The following is a 27,486-nucleotide window of genomic DNA, read 5'->3' on the forward strand; positions in this document are numbered from 1 at the left end:
ATACCATATCAAGTGGCATTTGTCCCAGGGATGCAAGGATTTTTCAATGTCCACAAATCAATCAGTGTGATACACCACATTAACAAATTGAAGAATAAAAATCATATGATCATCTCAATAGATGCAGAAAAAGCTTTTGATAAAATTCAACATCCATTTATGATAAAAACTCTCTAGAGAGTGGGCATAGAGGGAACATACTTCAACATAATAAAGGTCGTATATGGCAAACCCACAGCTAACATCATACTCAACAGTGAAAAGCTGAAAGCATTTCCTCTAAGATCAGGAGCAAGACAAGGATGTCCACTCTCGCCACTTTTATTCAACATAGTTTTGGAAGTCCTATCCACAGCAGAGAAGAAAAAGAAATAAAAGGAATCCAAATTGGAAAAGAAGAAGTAAAACTGTCACTGTTTGCAGATGACATGATGCTATACATGGAAAATCATAAAGATGCTACCAGAAAACTACTAGAGCTCATTAATGAATTTGGTAAATTTGCTGGATACAAAATTGATATACAGAAATCGGTTGCATTTCTATACACTAACAACAAAATGTCAGAAAGAGAAATTAAGGAAACAATCCCATTTACCATCACATCAAAAAAGAATAAAATATCTAGGAATAAACCTTCCTAAGGAGGCAAAAGACCTGTACTCTGAAAACTGTAAGACACTAATGAAAAAAATTGAAGATGACACAAACAGATGGAAAGATATACTGTGTTCTTTGATTGGAAGAATCAATATTGTTAAAATGACCATACTCCCCGAGGCAAACTACAGATTCAAAGCAATTCCTATCAAATTACAAATGGCATTTTTCACAGAACTAGAACAAAATTTTTTTTAATTTGTGTGGAAACGCAAAAGACCCTGAATAGCCAAAATACTCTTGAGAAAGAAGAATGGAGCTGGAGGAATCACACTCCCTGACTTCAGATTATACTACAAAGCTACAGTCATCGAAAGAGTATGGCACTGACATAAAAACAGATATTTAGCTCAATGGATAGAAAGGATAGAAAGCCCAGAAATAAACCCACACACTTATGGTAAATTAATCTTTGACAAAGGAGGCAAGAATATACAATGGAGAAAAGAGAGTCTCTTCAATAAGTGGTGCTGGAAAAACTGGACAACTACAAGTAAATGAATGAAATTAGAGTTGGCTGAGAGAGGTCTGTGTCTCGCTCCATCAAAACAGGCCTGGAGAGGGCTGAGTGTTGTGTTTTATGTTTTGGAAATACTGCTAAATTCAGTGACATCAACAGTTTAAAAGAGATCAAGCAGGATTCAATGTTTTCCACCTTCTGCCTTTTTTTTTTCAGTTTTTGAAATAATTATTACAGTATTTTGTTTAATTAATTAATTTTAAATTGATATAGTTGATGTACAATATTATATAATTTTTTCAAGTCTGCAACATAATGATTCACATTATTTAAAGTTTATACTCCATTTATAGTTATTATTAAATATTGGCTATATTCCCTGTGCTGTATAGTATAGCCTTGCAGCTTATTTATTTTATACATAGTAGTTTGTACCTCTTAATCCCTTACCCCTATATTGCCCCTCCCTACTTCCCTCTCCCCATTGGTAACCACTAGTTTGTTCTCTATATCTGTGAACCTGTTTCTTTTTTGTTGTATTTACTAGTTTGCTTTGTTTTTTAGATTCCACATATAAGTGATATTATACAGTGTTTGTCTTTCTCTGAGTTATTTCACTTAGCATAATACCCTCCAAGTCCATCCATGTTGTTGCAAATGGCAAAATTTTATTCATTTTTATAGCTGAGTAGTATTCCATTGGTATGCATGTGTGTGTGTGGGGTGTGTGTATATATATATATATATATATACACACACCACAAGATATGTGTATGTATATATATATATGTGTATGTATATATACATACAACTTCTTGTTTATCCACTCATCTGTTGATGGACACTTAACTTGCTTCCATATCTTTCCAATTGTAAATAATGCTGCTATAAATTCGTGTGCATGTATCTTTTCAAATTAGTGCCTTTGGTTTTTTTGGAGATATACCCAGGAGTAGAATTGCTGGGCTATATGGTAGTCCTTTTTCTTATTACTACATCCTGGTGGATGACTACTTCCTAGTGGTATTAAATATTTTAGCCCCTTTTGCTTTCCTTCCTGGGGGAAAATTTTGTTTGTTGGTGTGTTTCTATTCAAGTTCATTTTCTGAAGTGTCTTCCCAAGTGGAGCCAGTTCCGGGGCACCTTAAGTCAAGCAACCATGAATTATGTATGCATGGTTACCATAAGACTTTGATATCCTTTTCTTTTTAAATAATATATATTTTATTGAGATATAGTCAACATATTGTATTAGTTTCAGGTATACAACATAATGATTTGGTATATGTATTTATTGCAAGATGAGCACCACAATAAGTTTGGTTAACACACATCACCGCACATAGTTACAAAAAATGTTTTATGAGGATGAGAACTTTTAAGATCTACTCTCTCAGCAACTGTCAGATACACAATTCACTATTGTTAACTAGAGTCACCATGCTGTACATTACATCCCCAGGACTTATTTCCCTTAAACTGGAAGTTTGTACCTTTGGACCATCTTCATCCATTTCACCTACTCTTCTACCCACTGCCATTGGCAACCACCAAACTATTTTCTGTATCTATGAGTTCAGTTTTTGTTTTTTAGATTCCAGATATAAGTGACATCATATAGTATTTGTCTTTCTCTGACTTGTTGACCTAAAACAGGTAGTTATTTTACTAGCAAAATGGTTTATTCAGGAACAGTAAAGAATCGCAATTCAGGAGTTGCAATCTATGGTGAACCACTGGCAAGTCTGGAGAACAAAGGAGAGGAAACTTCTCTTACAGAGGAAAATGGAGAGTTAGAAGGGGCTGTTATAAACAAAGAGCCCATTGAAGGGAACTGGGAGTCTGGTGAAGTGTAGTGGCTTTTTATTGGCTGATTTGTGACAGTTTATCATCGGCTGGGTGGTACCAGGCAAGGAGAAATTCTTCCTTTCTTCTGCTGTGTAGTAAATTAGTAACCTTCTTCCTGTTGGAGATGAAAATGTACCTCTCTTCTTGTTGGGTCTGCAACTGACATTGAATGGTTAAGTGTAACAGCTCCCCCTTCTGACCCCCAACTCCATTTTAAATGAGGTTTCTGTTTATCAATTTTCACAGACTTATTTCACTTAGCATAATTCCTTCAAGGTCCATCTATGTTGTCCTGATGGCAGGACTTCCTTCTTTTTCATGGCCATATAATATTCCATTATATATTTATCACATTTTCTTTATCCATTCATCCATCAATGACGCTTATGTTGTTTTCATATTTTTGCTATTGTAAATAATGCTACAGTGAACATGAGGGTGCAGATGTGTTTTCCAGATAGTGATTTTGTTTCCTCTGGATAAATACCCAGAAGGGGATTGCTGAATCATATGGTAGTTCTATTTTTAATTCTTTGAGGAACCTCTTTCCACGGCAGCTGCACCAATTTATATTCCCACCAACAGTGCACAACAGTTCCCTTTTCTCTACATTTTCCCAGACACTTGTTGTTTCTAGTCTTTTTGATAATAGCCATTCTAACAGGTATGAGGTGATATTTCATTGTGCTTTTGATTTGCATTTCCCTGATTACTTGTGATGTTGAACACCTTTCCATGTACCTTTCAGCCATTTTGTATGTCTTTTTTTTTTTTTTGCGGTATGCGGGCCTCTCACTGCTGTGGCCTCTCCCGCTGCAGAGCACAGCCTCCAGACGCGCAGGCTCAGCGGCCACGGCTCACGGGCCCAGCCGCTCTGCGGCATGTGGGATCTTCCCGGACTGGGGAACGAACCCGTGTCCCCTGCATCGGCAGGCGGACTCTCAACCGCTGTGCCACCAGGGAAGCCCTGTTGTCTAGTTTTGGTATCAAGGTAATGATGGCTTCATAAAATGAGTTTGGAAGAACCCACTTATCTTACATTTTTGGAAAAGTTTGAGAAGGATTGATATTCATTCTTCTTTAAATGTTTGGTAGAATTCACTCATGAAGCCATGTGGTCCTGGACTTTTTGTTGGAGAGTTTTCATTATTAATTCAATCTCTTTACTAGGAATTGATCTGTTCAGATATTCTATTTATTCATGATTCATTCTTTTTAAGTTGTATGTTCATAGGAATTTATCCATATCTGCTAGGTTACAGATTTTTTGGCTTATAATTATTCATAGCAGTCTCCTATGATCTTTTGCTTTTTGCATGATATCACTACTCCTTCATTTATAATTTTATTTATTTCAGTCCTCTCTTTTTATTGATTAGTCTAGCTAAAGATTTGTCTATTTTGTTTATATTTTTAAAAAACAGCTCTTATTAGTTTCATTGATGTTTTATATTGTGTTTTAGTTTCTATTTCATTTATTTCTAGTCTGCTCTTTATTGCCTTCCTTGTACTAACTTTGGGCTTAGTTTGTTCTCATTTTTCTAGTTCCTTATTAGGTTGTTTATTTGAGATCTTTTTTTTCTTAATGTAGATTTATTGCTATAAACTTCCCTCTAAGGACTGCCTTTGCTACATTCCATAAGTTTCCGTATGTTGTGTTTCTATTTTCATTTATCCTGAGGTATTTTTTTAATTCTCTTTTGACTTCTCATTTGACCCATTGGTTGTTCAGTCGTATGTTGTTTAATCTTCACATATTTGTGAGTTTCCCAGTTTTCTTCTTGTAACTGATTTGTAGTTTCATACCACTGTGGTCAGAAAAGATGCTTGATATGATTTCAATCTCAATTTTATTAAGACTTCCTGTGGCTCAACATGTTATCTATCCTGGAGAATGTTCCATGTACGGTTGAGAAGAATGTATATTCTGTTGCTGTTTGATGGAATATTCTATAAATATCTCTTAAGTCCATCTGGTCTAAGGTGTCATTTAAGTCCAATGTTTCCTTATAGATTTTCTGTCTGGGTGATCTATCCATTGATGAAAGTGGGGTATTGAAGTCCTCTACCATTATTGTATTGCTGCCTATTTCTCCCTTTGTGTCTGTTAATATCTGTTTTATATATTTAAGAACTCCTTGATATCCTTAACATTATTTTTAAAATGCCTTTGGATTCCTTAACATGAGTCAAACAATCAGAATATACTTGGTTCACTGGAATGTGTATAAACATGGTATGTTTCCTACCCTTAACAATATCACAGGTCTAACCAAAAAGACAATGTGGAACTACAGGAAAATTGAAACTTTTTGAAGGGTCACATAGGATAGGAGATCTGTCTTGGCAAAATGTTTTTGAAGGATATTGCCACTCATTCCAGAACCAAGTTGAGACTTGTCTTCCCTTGCTCTTGTCTTCTTTACCAGGTAGTGTTCATTAACTTTTTTTTTTTTTTTGGTTGCTAATATCTGTTGTTTAGCTGCTGAGCTACGAAACCTATCACCGCAGTCATGCCAAAAGGTGAGGGTTTCTTTGGTCTGGCTTTTAGGAAGTTAGTAGAAAAAACTAATGTAACACGTACTGGAGCAAAACAGGAGCAAAGAGCACTGAAGCCAGGCAGAGGCCACTTACACCTAGTCCCCATATGTAAGATTGCCACCCAGAACTATAGAGAGCAGTGGTGCGCTCTTCTTGAGAAATCCTGAAATAATGCCAGAACTGAGTTTTGTAGTGATTTCCTTCAGTCCCTCCAATTTTAACCCAAATGGACAGGTTGAAACTGTTTCCTGAGGCTGTATCAGAACAGCTTTCCTCATGTTACAGAAATTTCCAGAAGTTTGAGATTTAGAAGTAGAACCTGTGGTGGGGCAGTGGTATCAGAGCCCGCTGCAGGAGCACAGGGGAGAGGCTGGCATCCCATCAGCAACCACCTTCATCCTTGATGACACACCGCACACCTTGTTTAGTTGTTGAACAGGTTTCTCTAAATCAGCGGGAAACTCCACACACTATTAGATTATGCAGTGATCCAATCAGTCTCTGCTGAGAGCTGACGATATGGCCGCCACTTTGCAGGGTGCAGTGATGTGGGAAGGACCGAGACCCCGTGCTTCCTGTCCTTGTGTCATTTAAGGCCCAGCAGTGTCTGGAGTAATACCTGTTTTGTAAAGGGGCAGAGGCTTGGTTTTGGCGGGTTTGACTATCAGAATGGGAGACAGTGCCCTCTTGATTTTTCTGCCCTCTGTTTTCTATATCTGTGGTTTTGCATCAATTGGTCCTGCTAGGACTCCAACTCGGACCAGTTATTTAGTGCACGGGGCCAAGAATCCAGCAGTAGTCTACAAGTTCACTACAATGTCCATTCTTGTGGGTGAAATAGTATAATCCACTAAATCCCTACAGTTTTGATTCCACTGTGTCATCTGTGGGTGCTCTGTGAACTGAGAATTGAGTACTCACATCAGAAAAAAATGAATTTGAAATCCCAATGAGGTTGTTCAAGTGTCTGGGTGGAGTGGGTCACATGTGTTCCAAATCCTGTTCTGAGCTATTCCACTGACTTATTGACATTGAGCCACTGTGTCTTACATCAGCCTGGCCATTGTTAAACCAAGGGGTCCTGGCCAAACGTGTGGTAAACATTCCACTGCAGAATCATGATATCTCCCTAAGAGGAATGTTAACTTTGGTTTCCATTACTAATTGAGAAGAAAGAATACCAGGTTAAAATGCTGCCTCCAGCATTTACTAGCTGTATGACCCTGAGAACTTGGGCAAGTTAATATAACCGCTCTGAAATATTGCTTTAGTTCATTATGAGTAAAATGGGGCTAATGATATTTACCTTGTAGTGCTGTAGTGGTTAAATGATAAAGTCCCCAGTAGAGTGTTGACATGTACTGTGGGCAGCTGATGGCTGCTCCACGGATGGTAGCTGTGAATGACTTAACGATTAGTGTTTTAGCCCAGTGAGGAGTCAGAGAGAAAGGGGACCAAGGGGAAGACTTCATATGACTATGGAATGCGAAGGAATTCCTGATAAGGCAGGACAAATGGGAACCATTTCTGAAGGAAGCCATTGAATCTCTTTCTCATTAGATTCTTTAAAATAAGACAATATCCATCGGTTGAAAGAATTCACTACAGAGTGGATAACCCTCTGAGGTATACTTTGGGTTCTGGGAAATGTCTGTTAACAGAGGGATTGCTGTTGAAATTTACCCATGAACCCAGACCCTGACCCTTGTTATAAACTCATCCCTAATCCTTCCCGCTTGGTGATACACCAACTCACTGGCCTTCCGCAGTTTTGTTTTCAAGTTCGAGGGAAGCAGAGCTGATACTGAAGCAGCATTTATAGGTCCTTTTTTTTTTTTTTTTAAAAAAAAAAAGCAAAACAAGATTGCTGTGGAAACTGAAGGCAAAATGACAAAACTCCAAGGGGGGCTATCCTTTGTTAATTGCTTATGAAGATATGAGAAGGTAACAAAGTTCAAGCCTGGTAAAATGATGGATCTGTTCCAGAGGAAGAAATGAAAGAATAGGTAACAACATCCTTGGGGAGGCCCCAGACAGCACTGTGGAAGCATTTGATTAGAGAGTTTCAGTTACATTGCCTCTCAGATTCATGCTGAGGTTAAAAAAAAAAGCTTGAGTTACATTGACTACTATATGATTAAACTGAGACTCTCTGGGGAGGGAAACAAAATGGTCAGCATACATGCTTCTTGGCTGGATTTTAAATCCCTTTTTAAAAATTACCTGTCATTTCTTCAAGGATTAAATAAGAAGGTAGAGTGTTTCCTAAGTTTCAGTGAATTCAAACACTTCAGGTTTTTTTCTATCTATCTATAAAAAGGACATAGCCCGGGTATTAAAAGCTAAGTGTAGACTGCACAGCATTATAAAACATAAAGTACTCTTATTCTTTACAGCTTCCTTTAAAACTTAAACGTGTATCAGAGAACGAAATTAAACCTCTATTTTAAAAGTACACCTTTGTTCAAAATGTTCTTTATAAGACTATAGGCCTTTCAGAACTAATTTTTGTAGAACTCTCATACTAAAGCAGTTTGTAAGAGCGGTAGGTTATTAAGGCTTCACAAGGAAAGTACTATTGTATATAATTTCAAGCCACACCTAGTTATCAGTGCCTAGTTAGAAACTGGTGGAAAAGTGACTATTTAATTCTTCTTTATGAGTAAAGTGAGAAAAGATATGTCAGGATGAGGGGTGATGATTTGGTGCTATTAGGATGGTGTTATTTCTATGGACCAGCATCGCCCAAATTCTGTTTTGGGACTAACTCTTCCTCTGCAAAGTATTCTTGACCTGAGAGTGAGACTGAAAGAATAAAAACTAAACAGGAAACAAAACACAGGATTCTTTATATCTAAGGATAACTAATATTAGAAAAAGGTCACTCAAATGGAACCCACTTAAAGTTAGGACCAAAAACATCATAGTAGACAACATAAAACCTAGAGATTATCATATTAAGTGAAGTAGGTCAGACAAAGACAAATATGTGATATCACTTATATGTGAAATCTTTACAAATGATATAAATGAACTTATTTACAAAACAGAAATAGATTCACAGACATAGTAAACAAAATTATGGTTACCAGAGGGAATAACGGGGGCAGGGGTGAAAGGTAAATTAGGAGTTTCAGATTAACATACACACCCTACTATATTTAAAATAGATAATCAGTAAGGACCTACTGTATAGCACAGGAAACTCTAGTCAATATTCTATAATAACCTAAATGGGAAAAGAATCTGACAAAGAATAGATATAAGTATACGTAAAACTGAATCACTTTGCTGTACACCTGAAACTAACACAACATTGTAAACCAACTATACTCCAATATAAAATAAAATTTTTTAAAATAAAAATAATAAAAAAACAGGTTTGATAGGTATGATTTTTGACAAATAAAATGAAAATTTATAAAAATGAGTTTATTTTGTTTTATAATTAACAAAATGATCTTATAATGACAATTGTGCACTAAATCATTTGGCTCAACCAAAAATAAATGGAGTGTTGATTTGAAGGATGTGATGGACTGTCACTTTGGTGGCCCTCAATGAACCATGCTTCTTTTTATCTGTACCCCTGTGAGTCGCTTCACACATTGATTCTGGTCTTGGCCACATGACTAGCTTTGACCAATGGAACATTAGTGAAAGAAGTGAAAGACTGGTAAATCCTTGGACCTTGTCTTCTTAGAATGCTTCTTCTTGGAACCCATCCACCACGCTATGAGAAAGCATAAGCAACCATATGGAGAAGCCCACCTGGAGGAGAATCGAGACCCCTAGCCAAGTCAAACTGGGCTCCCAGACTGTAGCCAGTACCAATTTCCATCCCTGTATGAGTCCATTTCTAAAATGAGTCCATTTTAGATCTTCTAGACATCCCGTCTCCAAGCCAACAACATGTGAAGCCCAGTAACCTCCTGGTCAACCCACAGAGTTGTATGAGGTAATAATAAATTGTTAGAAGCCATTAAATTTGGGGTGGTGTGTTATGCTGCAATAGATTAACTAAAGCAGAAACTATTACCTCCAAGTGGGGTCCTGCCATCACATGTGGCATTGATTTTGAGTCTGGGAGAGGAATGGAGAAATTTGGAGGAATGATGAAGAGACTGGTGGAGGCCGAAAGGTAGTGAGGAATATCTTATTGGAAGCTGAAGGAAAGAGAACTTTCAGCTTCCAAAAGGATATAGGCAGAAAAATTAGCAAAACTATTAGCAGTATTGCAGAAAAACTAGCAAAACTATTAGCCTGTGGACATATGGGAAATAGAAAGGGTACCTCATGGCCTTGTGGATATGGCTAAGGAGAGTTCTGGACAGAATGTTGAAGGTGCCATCTGGCTTCTTTTAGATGCCTATGGTAAAGTCCAGGAGGAGGCTGTTGAGGCAAAGGGGACTATTTAGATTTCAAGCAGAATTTAGAAGAACTAAAAAAGCACTAGAACTTGTGGGCTTGATAACAAAATTGCATTCAACCCTAGTCTCTCCAAGAAAAAATTTCTCAACGTAAGAAATGGCCTTGGTTTGCAGATGAAATACAGGGTGCTGTTAGTAAAATATGACCTCAGGGTCAACGTCTCTGTTAAGGCATCAGAAAGATTTAAGGAGTATCTCAATCATCCTCTCAGCTACACAAGAAGACATCTAAGAATCTTAAAGGTGTTTTCCCATACCTTCCTGATTTGCAGCTCCAAACAGAGAAATGGTTGTCTTGAAGAGATCTGTGAGTGTGATGATTTATCTAATAGAGTGGATTATAATTTGATACATAGAAAACTACAAAGTTTGTAATGTAATGTAAGCTACAGTAATCAAAACAGTATGGTACTGGCACAAAAACAGAAATATAGATCAATGGAACAGGATAGAAAGCCCAGAAATAAACCCACACACCTATGATCAATTAATCTATGACAAAGGAGGCAAAAATATACAATGGAGAAAAGATAGTCTCTTCAATAAGTGGTGCTGGGAAAGCTGGACAACTACATGTAAAAGAATGAAATTAGAACATTCTCTAACACCATATACAAAAATAAACTCAAGATGGATGAAAGACCTAAATTTAAGGCTGGACACTATTAATAGCTCATTTTTTAAATTGCTGAATAATACTTCATTTTATATCAGTTTGTTTATCTGTATACTTGTGGATGGACTTTTGGGTTGTTTCCTGTTTTGGGCTATTACAAATAAAGCTATAATGACATTCATATTCAAGTCTTTGTTCTTGGGTAATTCTCTTGGGTAAATACCTAAGAGTGAAATGGCTCTATTGTATGTTTACCTTTTTAAGGAACCATCACATTGTTTTCCGAAGTGGTTGTACAATTTCCCTTCCCACCAGCAGTGTATACGCGTTCCAGTTCCTCCACATTCTCAACAACACTTGATATGATCAGTCTCTTTAATCTTTGCCATTCTAGTAGGTGTTTAGGGGTAGCTCACAATGGTTTTAATTTGCATTTCTCTAACGACTAATGATGCACTTAGTTGCCATCCTGATATCTTTTTTGGTGAAGTGTCTGTTCAAGTATTCTGCCCGTTTTTATGTTGGGTTTTTTGTCTTCTTACTGGGTTTTGAGAGTTCTCTGAGTATTCTGGATATGCATCCTTTATCTGGATATGCATCCTTTATCTGGATATGCATCCTTTATCCTTTGCAAACATTTCCTTCAAGTCTATGGCTTGACGTTTTATTCTCTTAACAGTGTCTTTTATAGACGGAAGTTTTAAATTTTGATAAAGTGCTATTTTTGTCTAACCCAAGTAAGCAGAGGCTTTCTCCTAAAAGTTTCATGTTTTGTATTTTCAGTTAATTTTTGCCTATGGTGCAAGTTATGGATTGAAGATCTTTTTTTTTTCTTTTGCATATGAATATCAAATTGTTCTATCACCATTTGTTCAAAAAACAATCCATTCTTCAATGAATTGACTCTGATCTTTGTAGAAAAACACTTTATTTATTTATTTACTTCTGCACTCTCTATTCTATTCCATTGGCTTATGTGACTGTGTCTACACCAAAGCACACTATATTGATTACTATAACTTTACAGTAAGTCTTGAAACCAGGTAATGTTAGTCTTCTAAATTTGGTCTTTATTTTTTAAGTTGGTTTGGCTAAGTTCTTTGCATTCCATATGAAATCTGGAATCTGCTTGTCAATTTCTACCAAAAAGTCCACTGAGATTTTGATTGAGATTGCATTAAATTTGTAGGTTAGTTTGGTTAACATTGACACCTTAACAACATTCAGTCTCCTGACTGTTAGCAAACTATGTGTGTCCATTTTTCACAGACTTCTTCCGTTTCTCTCAGTAATATTTATAGTTTTCAGTGTATAGTCTTTTCAGCTTTATTCCTAAGTATTTTATATTTTGATACTACTGTGAATGGTATTGCTTTTTAAATTTCAATTACCAAACGTTTGTTGTTATACATAGAATACAATTGATTTTTGTATGTTGATCTTGTATTCCATACTTTGTTAAACTTGCTTATTAGTTCTAGTAGCGTTTTTTGTGGATTGTATCAGATTTTCTATATAGATGATTATGTCAGCTATAAATAAATAGAATTTGTTTACTAAATGAGTTAAAACATTTCATAATATCACTGTCTTAGTCTGCTCAGGTAAATGGTTTATTTATTAAACCATTTTTATTGAAGTATAGTTAATTTATAATGTGTTAGTTCCAAGTGTACAGCAAAGTGATTCAGTTATATATATGTGTGTGTGCGTATATATGCACACACACATATATATACACGTATATATGCAGATTCTTTTGCATTATATGTTATTACAAAATATTGAATATAGTTCCCTGTGCTACATAGCAGGTCCTTGTTGGTTATCTATTTTATATATAGTAGTATGTATCTGTTAATCCCAAATTCCTAATTTATACCCTCGACTTTCCCTTTTGGTAACCATAAGTTTTCTCGCTCTGCCTGTGTGGACTCTGGAATCTGATGCTGGGGTTTGAATCCTTGCTCAGTCACTTTCTAGCTCTGTGATCTTGGGTAAGTCAATTAACCTCTCTGTACCTAAGTACCTTATCTCTAAAATAAGGACGATACTAATACCTACTTTGAAGTGTGGTTTGGAGAATTACTTAAGATAACATATGCAAAGTCCTTACAACAGTGCTTGGCCTGTAGTATGCAATGTATAAGTGTTAGCAGTTGTTAATATTATAATTTGGCAATGCTTGCTCGCTCTACGTCGGCTTGCCAGGAGTATAAACCGTTTCATATCCTCTCTCTTTTTTTCTAGCAAACCTGCAAAACACCTGCTAAATAACTGTTATGGACTGAATTGTGTCGCCCTACCCCCGTCCCGCCTCCTTCTCCCTGTCCAAATTCATATATTAAAGCCCTAACCCCCAATGAGGCTATATTTGGAGACAGGACCTTTAGAGAAGTAATTAAGGTTAAATGAGGTCACAAGGTTGGGTCTTAATCATCTTTATAAGAAGACACACCAGAGATTTCCCTCTCTCGCTACATGTACACAGAAAAAGGCCAAGTGAGGACACAGTAGGAAGGCGACCATATAGGAGACTGGAAGAGAGACCACACCAGAAAGCAATCCTGCTGGCACCTTGATCTTGGACTTCCAGCCTCTCACTCTGGTATTTTGTTACGACAGCCTGAGCAGACTAAGACAGTGATACTATGAAATGTTTTAACTCATATATTCCATGAGAGGCAAATAAGCAGTCCTGACATACAACGTCTGATGCCAACCTCGGTACCATTTCCCCATTGTGGGAAAGTCTGGCATCTACCATGGTTGAGGTGGGGGAGTGCTGCAGAGTCATATACCATTGGGACTACTGCCCACTTGCTTCCCTCAATATAGCTATTTTTCCTACAAAATTTGTTGAAGCCCCAGGCTGACTACTAGCTATACAGGGGTTAGTTATTAACTGCGAGAGCTGTTACTCTTATTTCTTTCTTCTTTCAGGCCCATCACAGAGTCCACTAAGTCGCTGATCAGATTCTGGACTAGTGTGACCTCATGCAGGCTGTAGCCTTCCATTCCCTCCCGACCTGGGCAGCGCTGGCTGGAGTCCTGGTCATTCCACTTGTTGGGATTCCCAAAGCCCTCCCGATTTGGGGGTCATGGGAGGTGAGGCCCAGCCTTGGAATTTTCTCTCCTGCTTCTCTATCCTCTTTTCTCTTTACCTTTCCTTCCAGAATTCCCTAAGAACTCTTTTCCCTTCAGTACAGAGAAGAATTCAGCTGGGTTCCAGGGCTTAAACTTGCAGACACTCTGGTTAATGAGATGTTTGCAGAACAAAGAGCCTGCCATTTTAAGGCAGTTTTGCTTGTACATTTATTATAAATATATATTATATATAACATGTATGATATATGTACGATGGTATGTATATTATATGCATGATATTGTGTATATGTGTGCTATATTGAATATATAAAAGATACATATTTCTAAGTAATATCCTTTATTTTCTTCTTACTACATTAGGAACAATTAAAGAAAATTGGAGATAAAAGCAACCTCAGTTTAGAAATATAGAACTGTGAGTTCGGGTCTCCTCAGGTTCAGTCACTGACTTGTGAAAAGCTGTTTGAAATTTACCTCTGAATTTATTTCTCAGGTGTAGGGTGTTCAGAATACGAAAGCAGTAATTATGTAAATCATGAAGTCAGGTGGCTGTAGGAAAATCAGAGCACTATGGCTTTGGCTGTTCAAATCTTTTATTAAGACTTTCCAAAGACCATCATTAAAAAATAAGCAGAGAGAGAGAGGAGGTCCAGAAAAGTTTATTAGATCACACTTAATTTCCTAGTTAACCTCTGCGAAGGTAAAGTCAGATTGCTATATATTTGACTCTAAATGAACTACATGGAAAATGCAAAAACATATACAGAGTAATCGTGGCAGTTGACACCGCTCGTTTTAAAGAGGTCGCGGGTCTGCAACAGGCTTTGCGCCTGGAAAGCTTTGACTCAGTCATCTGCGCGCAGGAAGAGGGCTGGGCCGCCGCTCCCAGCACTGGCTTTCTCGCGCGCTGCCCCCAGATACCGCGCCCGCCCCGGGGCGACGCATCCAGCGCAGAGCGTCTGCGGAGCATCGCGAGCCCCCAACCCCCGGCCGGCGTCCCGGCTCCGCCCCTCCCGCCGCGGCCACGCCCCTGCCCCGGGGGGCGTGAGGAGGCGGCGGCCCGTCCTCCCCGCGCCGCTGTGGGGCGTCACGGGCTGGGATGGGCCGAGTGAGCCTGGCGGCGGAGAGAGCGGCGCGCGGAGCTGAGCGCCCAGGGCTGCGCTTCTCTGGCCGGCGGGGCGGCGCCGTGGGCGGGACGCCTCGGGCTCCTCGACGCCGCCGGCGGCCCAGCTCCGCCCCGGGCCTCCCCGCCCAGCGCCCCGGTAGTGCGCCCCGGGCGCAGCGCCCACCCGGCCGGTCGCAGCCGGCACGCTGCCCTCGCGGCTGCTCGCCGCGCTCTGCCTGGCCGAGCGGCTCGGGGCCGCCTGCGGCTGCCAGCTGCCTTCGAGTGGAGACCCCTGGACGAGGGCTGCGGCGCCCAGCTGACCGAGAGCATCTCGTACGCCAAGGTGCTGGCGCTGCACCAGGAGGTGCACGGCCTATACAGCTCCTGCCCCGGCAGTACGAGGCCGGCAAGGCGGGGCGCCTCTACCGGGCCGAGGTCAAGCTGCTGTGGACCAGGCGTGGGGCAGCGTGCCCGAGGTGCCCGTGGGCTCCAGGCTCCACCTCAGCGGCCTGGGCTACTTCTCCTGTCACTCCCACACCGTGGTCTAGGATTACTCCTGTTTCTTCTTCCTCAGGTGAGCCTGCCACCTCCCGCCCATACCACCCCCTCGGCCCATTTGCGTGACCAACTGAGGTCGCCTTTATCCGGAGCCGGATCAGGAACTCGCAGGGAGTCCTGTGCATGCGATGTTAGATGACGCCTTGGGCTCCTTCCCGTGCTCTTCGTTCTTTCCTGCTCCTCCCGTCGTGTCTACAACATCCTGGGTACCTCTGGCCAAGACTGTTGGAAAAACAGGGAGTGTTCCTGTGCTTTAAGAACAGAAGAGTGTTTCAGGCAAAAGCTCCAGGTGCTTTCCAGCAACAAGTAGCCAGCCCATTCCAGATAGCAAAGGTTTATGCGGGGGGCTCCGGGGGAGACCCTGGTCGCAGTGCTTTGAGGAATATAAAGGTAAATCAGGCAGGACCCTCTCTGATTGAGTTCATGCAAGTTGGTCTGTGGTCCAGATGAAACGCTTGTGTGTAAGAATTCAGGCGACGGGTTAGACTAAGGTTTGAAATAACAGCAGGTGGAACCCTAATTGAGGTGGAATCCTAGTATACTTGGAACTCTGTGTTTTAAACTGGATTTGGTGGGAGTAGTTTGGGATGGGTGGTGGTCACACCAAAGCAGAATCCCTTTGAAATCAATTGTTGGAATTCTGGCTCCTCTTTTCCTGTGGGTTTGAGCAAGTTACTGACCTTGTCCAGAATCTCAGTAGCCTCACCTTCATAATGTGAGAAACAAGGTTGCTTGAGACTAAAACCCAGTCACTCACACAAAACACCTGGTGCAGGTTAGATGCGGACCAGTCACTATTCTGCACACCTGCTTAAATGCCAAGATGGCGCTGGTGTGGAATGCAGCCCAGCTGGCCTCCCGTTTCACCCGCGTTAGCTCCCATCGGCTGCCGGCAGATCTCAATGCCAGGCTCTAACAAACAGATTTATGGAGGAGGGGCGGGGGGTGGGATGCTGGGTGGGGTCAGGGCCTCGGGGGGGGGGGGGGTCACAGGGCTTTGAAGAATATAGAAGTGAATTAGGCAGGAGGCCCTGTCTGATTGGAGACTCCTGGAATCTTGGGCAGTTCCGTGAAAGTTGGGCTGTGGTCAAGACGAAACACATGTGGATAAGAATTTAGGCAATGGGTTTGACTGAAGTTTAAAGTAAAAAAACTGCAGGTGGAACCCTAAATGCATTGGTTGTCTCCAGTTGAAGGAGGAGACTGAGAGGAACCTCAGAATGGAATCGAATGCATCTATCGAGATAGCGATTGAATCTATAGCTGTGATGGGCGATAGATCCAGTCTTCCCAGTCTGTGGAGTAGGATTAAAGATACTTGGAATGACCATGACCTTGGTCTGCAGACTCACTCTTAGCTCTTTAGATTTCATGTCACTGAGAAACAAAAGAGTGAGTTCCGCAGAGGGCTGTCCGTAAGCTCATGGCAACATATTTTCCATGCTGAAGCCAGAATATCTAAGATTAGAATATGTGGCGTGCTTTGTGTTGGCTTGGGTGGCTTAGCTAGATTCAGTTGAATTTGTTTTTAATTGCTGAACAAGTACAGTTTCTAAATAAACTCGTCAAGGAGTGAGACAGTACCTTCTTGATACAGAGAAAAACTAGACTTTTCATGTCTTTGTTTAAGGAAAACACTGGGGACCCAGCTACAAAACTATTCAACAATGAAACTTCATTTTCCACAGAAAAAAACCAGAGTACTTGAGAAGACGTTATTTTCTTTTCCTATTGTATAATGAAATACTGTTTTGTCCACTGGTTCTGTGGTCAACCAACTCTTTCATCTTCTCTCTGACATGTTTATAAAACGTTAGGGCAGAACTACAGAGTCAAATGGTAGTCTGATAGATTTCTATTTCACAGAGTTATGTTGCCCTGATGTGTGTTAACAGCTGCATACAAAGCATTCCTCCCCTGTTATTCTGGGACCCATTGAGAAGAGAACAGATTCTGGTCAGCGTCACAGGAGAAGGTGGCGCTGGAGACTCCCTGGAGAGCCCCACGTGCCCCCCATGGGCTGGAGAGTAGCTCGTATCTCCTTTTCCTTTTGTTTACTTCTTCACCTTGACAACAGGCGTTTTTTGCGAGGCTCAATAGAAATGTTAACTAACTTTCATACTGCAGTTACTCTAGCCAGAGACTTTTTTTTTAATGCAATCCTTACATCACCATCAAAAAGTAAGGTGCTTTTGTCATCCTCTTTTTATAGATTGTAATACTGAAGCTTAGAGAATTTAAGAAATTCGTTTCCTGTCAGACAGAAGTAGTAGTGGTAGGACTTGAACCTGGCTCATTGCAACTGGCCTCCCTTTCACCAAGAAACAAGGAACACACTGTCTATGAGAAGGAAGGCCACCTGGGAGATAACACAGATAGACAAACGCAGACACGTGCACACACTCCCTCTGCCCCCAAACTCACCTTTTTCAAAAGCTTAAGAATAGACTCATGAAGTAGGAGGCAGAGAAACAATTAGAAATAATGAGAGCCGATGGAGACTGTCACAGTCTTCTGTTGACTCAAGATTCAAGATGGCGCACCCCATGGCTGTCCAATCTACAGCTCTGCTTTCTTCCTCTTTCTTGTTAGGATGGATGAAAATTATAACCTCTTGCCTCATGGAGTCAATTTCCAACATGCCATCTTTCCAGACACTCAAGAGAAGAGAAGGATGTTTTCCCAGTGGCAGCAATGGTGACTTTTTCCAGTGACCGGGAGATCCAAGAAGACAATTGGTAAGAATTGGTACCCTGTGCCAGGGCAAAATAATAGAATAGCTACACTTTGACCCAGAGAGTCAAGAGTGCTCTTCCAGAAGCTCAGACCAAAGAGTATTTTCCTCCGTGCCCCCGACCGCCACTCCCAGCAGTTAACAAACCCTGCTCATAAACCTTCGACTCCTGAGGCTTTACTGTTGGGTGTGGAGTTCCTCACAGGGAACAAGGTGGGATGAAGGTTGGCACACTGTGCCTCAATTGCCTCTTCTGTAAAATGGAAACAATAGTAACATCTACGCTATAGGGCTGATGCCATAGGATTTAACTCTGTAGGAAATGTAGATATGTAAAGCCCTTAGCATAGCGCTTGACAGAGAAAGTGCTCAGTACATGTGAGCTGTTATGACTACTACCATTATTATTATTATAATTGATAGCATAAGGCTACTCTGATTGATAGCATAGGGCTCTGAGGAATTTTCTGAAAGGAAAGAAAAGTCCTCAAGAAAATGAAATGAGAGAATTATAGTAGCGAACACTTCTATGATTCCTATCTATAGCTATTAAGACGTAGAGGTACAGGGTGACCAAGGTAGTCATGGACCGTAAGGGTCAGGATGATTTGGGGCATGAACATATAAAAGGGGTATTCCAGTCTGAGGCATTAGCCAGAGTTGTGGGGACATTTTGAGGACTGTCACTTTGCCAAAGCAGTGGCATTGACACAGTTGAGCTGGGACGACTGTGGGACCAGGTCAGGAGAGGTGGTGGCCCATGGCTCGCAGTCTCCCACCTGAGATGTTTTTAGGACCACATGACAGACTACTGGAGAGAGTTCTGATGTGGGTGTCCCCCAGGACAAGGGCTTTTTTGTGGGTCAAGGAACCGATCTGAACATGTTGGGTGGCTTCCTTCTTTCCACCCGTCTGTGCTGGCCTTGCGAAGAGTGTCTTTCTCTCGTCTGGTGGGTTGGCCTAGGGGGACGGCCTTGTTCTTCCAAACCTCCTTATCTTCTGCCCTAGGCTCCCTGGCACCTGGAGGCCTTCTGCATGTTCTTTGCACAGAACCTGTTCTCACGATGGGCAGGGGTGTCCAGCTAAGGAAAAATGTTGATTCTTGCTTCCTAGACGTTATCAAGGGTCCCTTCCTCAGGCCTACCCTACTGACAGATCTGGACTCCTCTGAGCCCTCCTCCATGGTTTGCCAGAACTTTCTGAACTCTGCTCCCAGCATGGTTCCAAGCACCTGTTTGTTTTTCTGCTCTTAATCTGTACTGGTACCCACTCCACATTGAGCTGGACCTAGCAGGTGCCAGCCTGAGTATCCCTGGCTTGGGTCAGACCTTCGCATGTTCCAAATGCAATCTTTTTGGTCTCCGTCTTTGCTTCTCCATTTTTATGGGAGTTTGCTTATTTCAATAACTCCTTGGTAACAGTAGATTTGTGTCAAAAGATCAGATGTTGTTCCAGAAACACCTTATAGCTTAGCCCCCAGACTCTTCAGGTGCATCACTAATTAGCCCTATGGTCACATAATGAAGCTATTAATATTTCCCTGGAATTAGATATTCCATCGTTAGAAAAACATAGAACAACAGGACCATGGAGAATTGTTTCAAGGTGAAGGCAGTTCTGTTTCGGGTGGTCAGATGGTGATCTTGGGGAGAATCTCTTTTCCCTTTCATCACCCTGGTCTCTTAGATAACAAGGGGTGGGTGTGTGCATTGCCCTGAGAGTCAAAAGCTTTGGGGGAGGAAAATTAATTCTTCCAGATTGCTGAGCTGCTGTGTAGCTGAATTTACGCGTTGGAACCGATGGACCTTGCACGTTTCAACACCTTAGCTCCTTCCATTTTTATCCCTTGTCCTCTTTGAAAGGTACCACATCAGACCTCAGTTAGCTTGTTAGTTTCAGAATTTAAATTTAAACTAAAAAAAAATTGGCTTTTTGGTAAATTTTAGCATTTACATTTTATGATACTCGAGAAACTTTTACTTCCTCTGCAGTGAGTAAAGTAGTTGTAAATTGAAGATCTCAGAGTTAGATGAGGAATTGACAATTACTTGCTCTTTTCTTCCCAAAAAAACCCACTAAAACTTCTCTGCCTTTTCCTTTTGAAGGTGAACATCTTATTTTCTCTCCTACCCAGAATAAATACATCACGTTACCTCAGAAGCAGTCTGTTTTTCCTATGGTGGTGGGTCCTCAGTCTTAGGACGGATCAGAGGAGCTGTTCAGGTCACCTTTTGTTTAAAATTTTATTTTATTGAAGTATAGTTGATTTACAATATTGTGCTATTTTCTGCATAGTAGAGTGATTTCGTTATACATATATATACATTCTTTTTCATATTCTTTTCCATTATGGTTTATCACAGGATACTGAATATAGTTCCCTGTGCTATACAGTTGGACCTTGTTGTTTATCCATCCTATAGATGATAGTTTGCATCTGCTGACCCCAGCCTCCCAACCCACCCCTCCCCCTTCACCCCTCCCCGCCTTGACAACCACAAGTCTGTTCTCTATGTCTGTGAGTCTGTTTAGTAGATAAGTTCATTTGTGTCATATTTTAGATTCCACATATAAGTGATACGGTATTTGTCTCTTTCTGACTTGCTTCACTTAGTATGATAATCTCTAGGTCCATCTGTGTTGCTGCAAGCAGCGTTATTTCATTCTTTTTTATGGCTGAGTAGTATTCCATTGTATATATGTACCACATCTTCTTTACCCGTTCACCTGTCGATGGACATTTAGGTTGTTTCCATGTCTTGCCTATGGTGAAGAGCGCTGCTGTGAACGTAGGGGCGTGTATATCTTTTTTGTTTTTGCCGCTGTTGTTTGTGGCTGCACCGTGCAGCCTGTGGGATCTCAGTTCCCCGACCAGGGGTCAGACCCCTGCCCCCTGCAGTGGAAGCATGGAGTCTTAACCACTGGACCGCCAGGGAAATCCTAGGAGCGCGTGTGTCTTTTTGAGTTAGAGTTTTGTCTGGATATATGCCCAGGAGTGGGACTGCTGGATCATATGGCAACTCTATTTTTAGTTTTTTGAGGAACCTCCATACTGTTTTCCAGTTTACATTCCCACCAACAGGAGGGAGAGTAGGAGGGTTCCCTTTTCTCCACACCCTCTCCAGCATTTGTTATTTGTAGACTTAATGATGGCCATTCTGCAGGTCAGCTTTTTGTTCCAGTTAGACGTTTGCTAATCAGAGCACGTGAACCTTCCGCATGCTCTGAGGCCGTTATGAATGGCCCTGGACGTTGCACGTTACACGGCTTCCCTGTATTCCATGCTGTATCTTAGAGGATGATAAATCCTGGAGGAACACTGCCGAGCTCTTGTCCTTTTCACTGCTGCTGCTCTCTAGTCCCCCAGTCAGCCTGATCGGTGGATCTGGGCCTTGGTTGTCAAGAGCGCATTTCATTCTTTTCCCTCAGAGTTCTCACTCTCTCAGAGCATCGCGTGAATCTGGGACTGCAGTGTCAATCCAGAGGTTAAGAAATGGAACCAGAGGACGATCTTATGTAGGGAAGCTTTTTGTGATGTACACCCAGGGTGACATGCAGCTCCGTCCTCAGCAGGCAAATAAATCCTCCCATTCTCTAGTTCCATCCTCAAACATCCCACCCACGCCTCAGTCAGTGGAAACACATTCTTGCTTTCAAAAGTTGCCGGGAAGTCAGCATCATCGTTACTAAGTATTCAGCGTCTCTGGTGCAGTATCATGGTGTTAATGGGACCTCAGGGGACGTCTGTGGCAGGTTAGAGCATCCGTCCCCTTTGCTGGCAGGGTTCTCTCCACTCCAGCCAAGAACGTTTTCCTTCCTCTTCTCTTCTCTGCTGGGTGAGTGTAACACAGAACAGAAGTTGGCTGTTCTCCCCTCTCTGCAAGTCCTGTCCCCTAGGACCAAAACCCAGACTCACCCACACTTACATCAGTCTGTCCTAGAATGTCATGGGGTTGAAACAAAATCTGTGAAAGACCTGCTGCCATTTTTCTTTTCCTTTTTTGGAATCTGGAAGGGTGGTGGGGAAGTTGTCATCCTCCGAACTGCATGGGAAGGAATGTCGACTTTCCATCAGAAGATCGAAATTGACTCTGACATTTCCAGAGGCGTGACCTTGGGAAGGACCCTTTATTTCTCACAACTTCAGTTTTCTCATCCATAAAATGGGGCTAAAACCATGTAAACTGTCTCAGGTTGTTGTAAGGACCTAATTAGAGAATATGTTTGAAAGCACTTAGTAAACTATACAAAGTGATGCAAGGGTTTACGACTAAATTGATGATTAGAGAGTATGGCTTTATAAAAAGTGATGCAAGGGTTTACGACTAAATTGATGATTAGAGAGCATGGCTTTAAATGTTAAAGAAGACGTAGCTTTTAAAAGGCTGCGTGCTTCTTCCCAGGGCGGTGGCAGAGTGGTGGCGGCAGTGCTGAGGGGGGATGTGTGTTAGAGACGGGAACGGTGATGGCGAAGCTGTCATGTGAGCTGTAATTCATTCAACGGTTCATTGGGTTCTGGCCAGGGAGCACGTCTTTAAAAATTCATCTGTTCAGTTATAAACATATAACACATTCAGGGGGGTTCCCAAATCTAAGTATAAAATGATAGTAGAGTTTTTTTCCCCCACCTCTGACACCCGTCTACCCAGTTAGTTACACCTACCGTCTAAACAAGTAGCCACTGTTAAGTTTCTCAAACATTCAATGAGTATTTTCACCCAGTACGTAATTCAAATGTGATTTGCTGTTGTCTTTGACACCAGCGGTACTTCACTATGCACCATGCGCTTTGCTATGCCCTGCTTTATTCACAAGTAGAGCTTGAAGATCTTTCCATATCAGTGCATGTAAATTGCTCTAGATAGTATTCCACTGTATGAATGTCTCACAGTATATTTAATCAAGTCCCCTGTTGATGGGTCGTTACGTTGTTTCCAATCCATTGCTATTATTAAAGAGTGCAGACATGTATGACATTATACATACCTCATTTTGTGGGATTGTTGATTCCAATCTTTAGCAAATATGTATTGAGTGCCTACCTTGAGGCAGCTACTGTGTTAGATACTAGAGTTTCAGCGTTGGGCAAAATACAAAGTCCCTGATCATGGAGTTTATAGTCCTAGTGTTGGTGGTTGACATGATCAAAAGACCACATTAATGACTTCATAATTTTATTTTTTAATTAATTTTTATTGGAATATAGTTGATTTACAAGGTTTCTGCTGTGCAGCAAAGTGAATCAATTATACATATATCCACTCTTTTTTAGATTCTTTTCCCATATAGGTCATTACAGAGTACTGAGTAGAGTTCTCTGTGCTATACAGTAGGTCCTTAATAGTATAATTTTAAGTGGAAATAAATACTCCAAGGAAAAGAAAGGAAATCAGGAAGTCTGGTGTAAACTTCAGGGTAAGGAAAACCTTTTCTGCTGAATTGATTCTGGGGGTAAAATCTGATGGAAAGAGGTATCCTAGTTAATATTGGGGTAATGGGGTCATGAGAGCAATCCAGAGGAGAAGAATCTGTGCAAAGGCCCTGTGGTAGCAGGGTCCATGGTACCTTTGAGGGAATCAAAGAAAGCCCCTGTAGCTGGAGGAAAGGGAGTGAGTGCGAAGGATGAGGCCAGAGCACAAGGTGGGGCCAGACCATGCAGGGACTGATAGATCCTGGTGAGGATTTGGGCTTTGTTCTAACGGTAATGGGAAACCTTTGATGTTTGGAAAGAGAGGGTGATGGGACCAAATTCACATTTATAGAAAGACAAAGTGACAGGAGTGGAGAACTGGATTGGAGGGGATCCGGGTGATATAGTAATAAGTAGTGGTGGTTAGAAAGCTACCAGATAGAAGTTGGTCTAGGACGGAGGCAGAGAGCATGGAGCGATGTAAGCAAATTTGAGAGATATTTAGGAAATTAAATCAGTAGATGTTAATGACAGGTTGAATTTGGGTGGTAAAGGAAGTGGGAGGGTCAAAGATAAGTCCTGTGTTCCTGGCTGACGGCATGCCAGGGCCAACACTGATAAATGGGAGTAGGACAGGTTTGGTAGGAGATTTGTGAGCCCAGCGTTGGACATCTTGAGTTGAGGTGCCCTTGAGCCGTCCATGTGAGATCTTGACTAGGTGGTTGGATCTATAACTTTGCAGCTTTGAGAAGAGCTCTGAGTAGAACTTACACCTTTGGGTCTGAGCCATAACTAGGTGTCAGCTGAAATGGGAAATGGGTGACATTTCCAAGGGAGAGGGCTTAGAGTAAGAGTAGAAGCCCTAAGGTAGGACCGAGTGGTGTAGAACGCTAACACTGGTGGAGAAGGAACAGTCAGACAGATATGAGGAAAACTATGAAAGTCAGTGGCACAGAATATCTCTGAAAGGATGAGTGATCGACAGAACCAAAAGCTGTTGAGAAGTCAAGATGAGGACTAAAAAGTAACCAGTCGACTTCGGCAGAGGTGAGGACAGTTCCATGGAGTGAGGGAGTAGAGTCTAGGCTGTGGAGGTGGGAGGAGGGAGTGGGACAAGAGGATATGAGATGGTGGGGGTGGACGACTCCTTCAGGACGTTTGGCTGTGGAGGGTTGAATACAGATGAGGCTGCAGGTACAGGGCACAGAACGGTTGAGGGAGGGGGTTTTGTTGTATTTAAAGATGGCAGCCATCCTGGTCAAACCATCTTGGTCCCTGTTTTCCTACTTATCAGATGCTGTCTTCCCAAGTAGACTAAACTACTCAAGGGCAGGGATATCTATTTTATTCACTGTTGTATACTGTTGTGCATTTTTATGGTGTCTTACACATTTATTGAATAAATTATCTCTCATCCAGAGAGCTCTGAGGCCTTAGGAAGCAGGGGTCTTCTCTCTCTCCCTCTCTATTTCTGTTTTCTAAATTAATATTTAAAATCCACATACAGTAAAAAATTTTTTAAATATTTATTTATTTATTTATATTTTGGCTGCGTTGGGCCTTCGTTGCTGCACGGGCTTTCTCTAGCTGCTGTGAGCGGGAGCTACTCTTTGTTGCGGTGTGTGGGCTTCTCATTGCAGTGGCTTCTCGTGTTGCAGAGCACGGGCTCTAGGCGTGCGGACTTCAGTAGTTGCAGCACGTGGGCTCAGTAGTTGTGGCTCTCGGGCTCTAGAGCACGGACTCAGTAGTGGTGGCGCACGGGCTTAGTTGCTCCGCGGCATGTGGGATCTTCCCAGACCAGGGGTTGAACCCGTGTCCCCTGCATTGGCAGGTGGGTTCTTAACCACTGCGCCACCAGGGAGGTCCGCATACAGTACAATTTGCTTCTTTCACGTGTAGTTATGTTTTGGCAAATACACACGGTTGTATAATCACGACTACAGCCACAATATAGAAGAGTTCCATCATTGCCAAAACCCTCCCCTGTGCTGTCGCTGTATAGCCAGACCCTTCCCCAACCTCAACTCCTGGGAACCACTGATTGGGAACCTCAGTGTGGACTGTCATCCATAATGACTGTACCAATTTACATTCCCACCAACAGTGTACAAGGGTTCCCTTTTCACCATATCCTCAATAACACATCTTTCAAGTTTTGGATAATAGCCATCCTAACATCCCATTATGGTTTTGGTTTGCATTCGGCCATTTGCATGTCTTCTTTGGAGAAATGTCTGTTCGGGTCCTTTGCCCATTTTAAAATCAGGTTTTGTTGTTTTGCTATTTACTTGTATGAATTCCTTATATATTTTGGACGAGATAGATGGCTTTCAAATATTTTCCCCCATCCATATGTTGCCCTTTCATTTTAATTGATTGTTTCCTTTGCTGTACAGAAGCTTTTTATTTTGACACAATTTTTGCTTTTGTTCCTGTGCTTTGCGGGTCATATCTAGAATATTATTGCCCACACCAATGTCAAGAAGCTTTTTTCCTATTTTCTAGTAGTTTTATAGTTTTGGGTCTTACATTTAAGTCTTTATTTTGAGTTAATTTTTGTATATGTGTGTGAGATAAGGGTCCAGTTTCATTCGTCTGCATGTGAATCCAGTTTTCCCAACACAATTTATTAAAGAAACTATTCTTCCCCATTTTGTGATCTTGGCATCTTTACTGAAGCTCAGTTGACTGTAAATCTGTGGATTTGTTTCTGGGCTCTTGATTCTATTCCGTTGGTCTATCTGTTTTTATGCTTGTACCATACTGTTTTGATTACTGTAGCTCTGTAATATAATTTGAAATCATGAAGTGTGTTGCCTCCAGCTTTGTTCTTTTCTCAGAATTGCTTTGGCTATTCAGGAGATTTTGTAGTTCCACACAAATTTTAGAATTGTTTTTTCCACTTCTGTGAAAAATGCCATTGCAGTTTTGATAGTGATTGCTTTGGGTACTATGAACATTTTAACAGTATTCTTCCAATCCATGAACATGGGATATAGCTCCATTGATTTTTGTCTTTCTCTCATCAGTGTTTTAAACTTTTCAGTGCATAGGTCTTTCACCTCCTCCATTAAATTTATCCCTAGCTGTTTTGTTCTTTTTGGTGCTATCATAAATGGGATTGTTTTCTTCATTTCCTTTTCAGATAGATTGTTGCTGGTGTAAAGAAATACGACTGGTTTTTTTTGATATGTTGATTTTGTATCCTGCAAATATACTGGATTCGTTCATTCTAATCTTTTGTGGTGTCTTCAGGGTTTTCTACATATAGAATTGTGACATCTGCAGACAGAGAATTTTACTACCTTTGCTCTAATTTAGATGCCTTTTATGTCTTTTTCTTGCTAGTACTTCCAGTATTATGTTTAATAGAACTGGGAAGAGGGGGAAAAGCTTTCAGTTTTACCAATTGATTATTATGTTAGCTGTGGGCTTTTCATAAATGGCCTCTATTGTTTTGAGGAAATTCCTTTTATATCTATTTTATTGAGCATCTTTTATCATGAATGGATGTTGAACTTTGTCAGGTGCTTTTTCTTCATATTGAGATGATCACATCATTCAGATCTTTCATTTTGTTAATGTGCTGTATCACATTGATTGATTTGCATATGTTAAACCAACCTTCCATCCCAAGGGTAAATACCATTTATTCATGGTGTATAATCTTTTTGATGTGTTGAATTCAGTGTGCTAGGATTTTATTGAGGATTTTTGTATCTATGTTTATCAGAGACATTTGTCTGTAGTTTTGTCCAGCTTTGATATCCAGTGAGGCTGGTGTCATAAAATGAGTCTGGAAGTAATCCCTCTACATGTATATTTTGGAAGAGTTTAAGAAGAATTGGTATTAATTTTTATTTGAATGTTGGTAGAATTCAACTGTGAATCCATTTGGTCCTAGGCTTTTTGCTTTTGGGAGTTTTTTGATTACTATTTGAATCTCCTTATTTGTTATTGGTGTGTTCAGTTTTACTGTTTCCTCTTGATTCAGTCTTGACAGGTTGTATATTTCT

The 27,486-nt window shown here is 41.0% G+C and overlaps 1 protein-coding gene across 1 annotated transcript in view; it reads left to right on the forward strand.

The window, feature by feature from the left end:
- Positions 1-14,762: 14,762 nt before the first annotated feature.
- LOC101277618 (translation initiation factor IF-2-like) overlaps positions 14,763-27,486 on the forward strand; it is a 70,551-nt gene continuing 57,827 nt past the window's right edge. Inside the window, exons 1-2 of the mRNA XM_049706915.1 lie at positions 14,763-15,342; positions 17,919-18,064. Of these exons, the coding sequence (XP_049562872.1) occupies positions 14,763-15,342; positions 17,919-18,040 (702 nt within the window). The 3' untranslated portion in view covers positions 18,041-18,064. The remainder of the gene's footprint in view (positions 15,343-17,918; positions 18,065-27,486) is intronic.

Source organism: Orcinus orca, chromosome 2, assembly GCF_937001465.1.
Source record: "Orcinus orca chromosome 2, mOrcOrc1.1, whole genome shotgun sequence".
In the NCBI taxonomy this organism is placed as follows: domain Eukaryota; kingdom Metazoa; phylum Chordata; class Mammalia; order Artiodactyla; family Delphinidae; genus Orcinus; species Orcinus orca.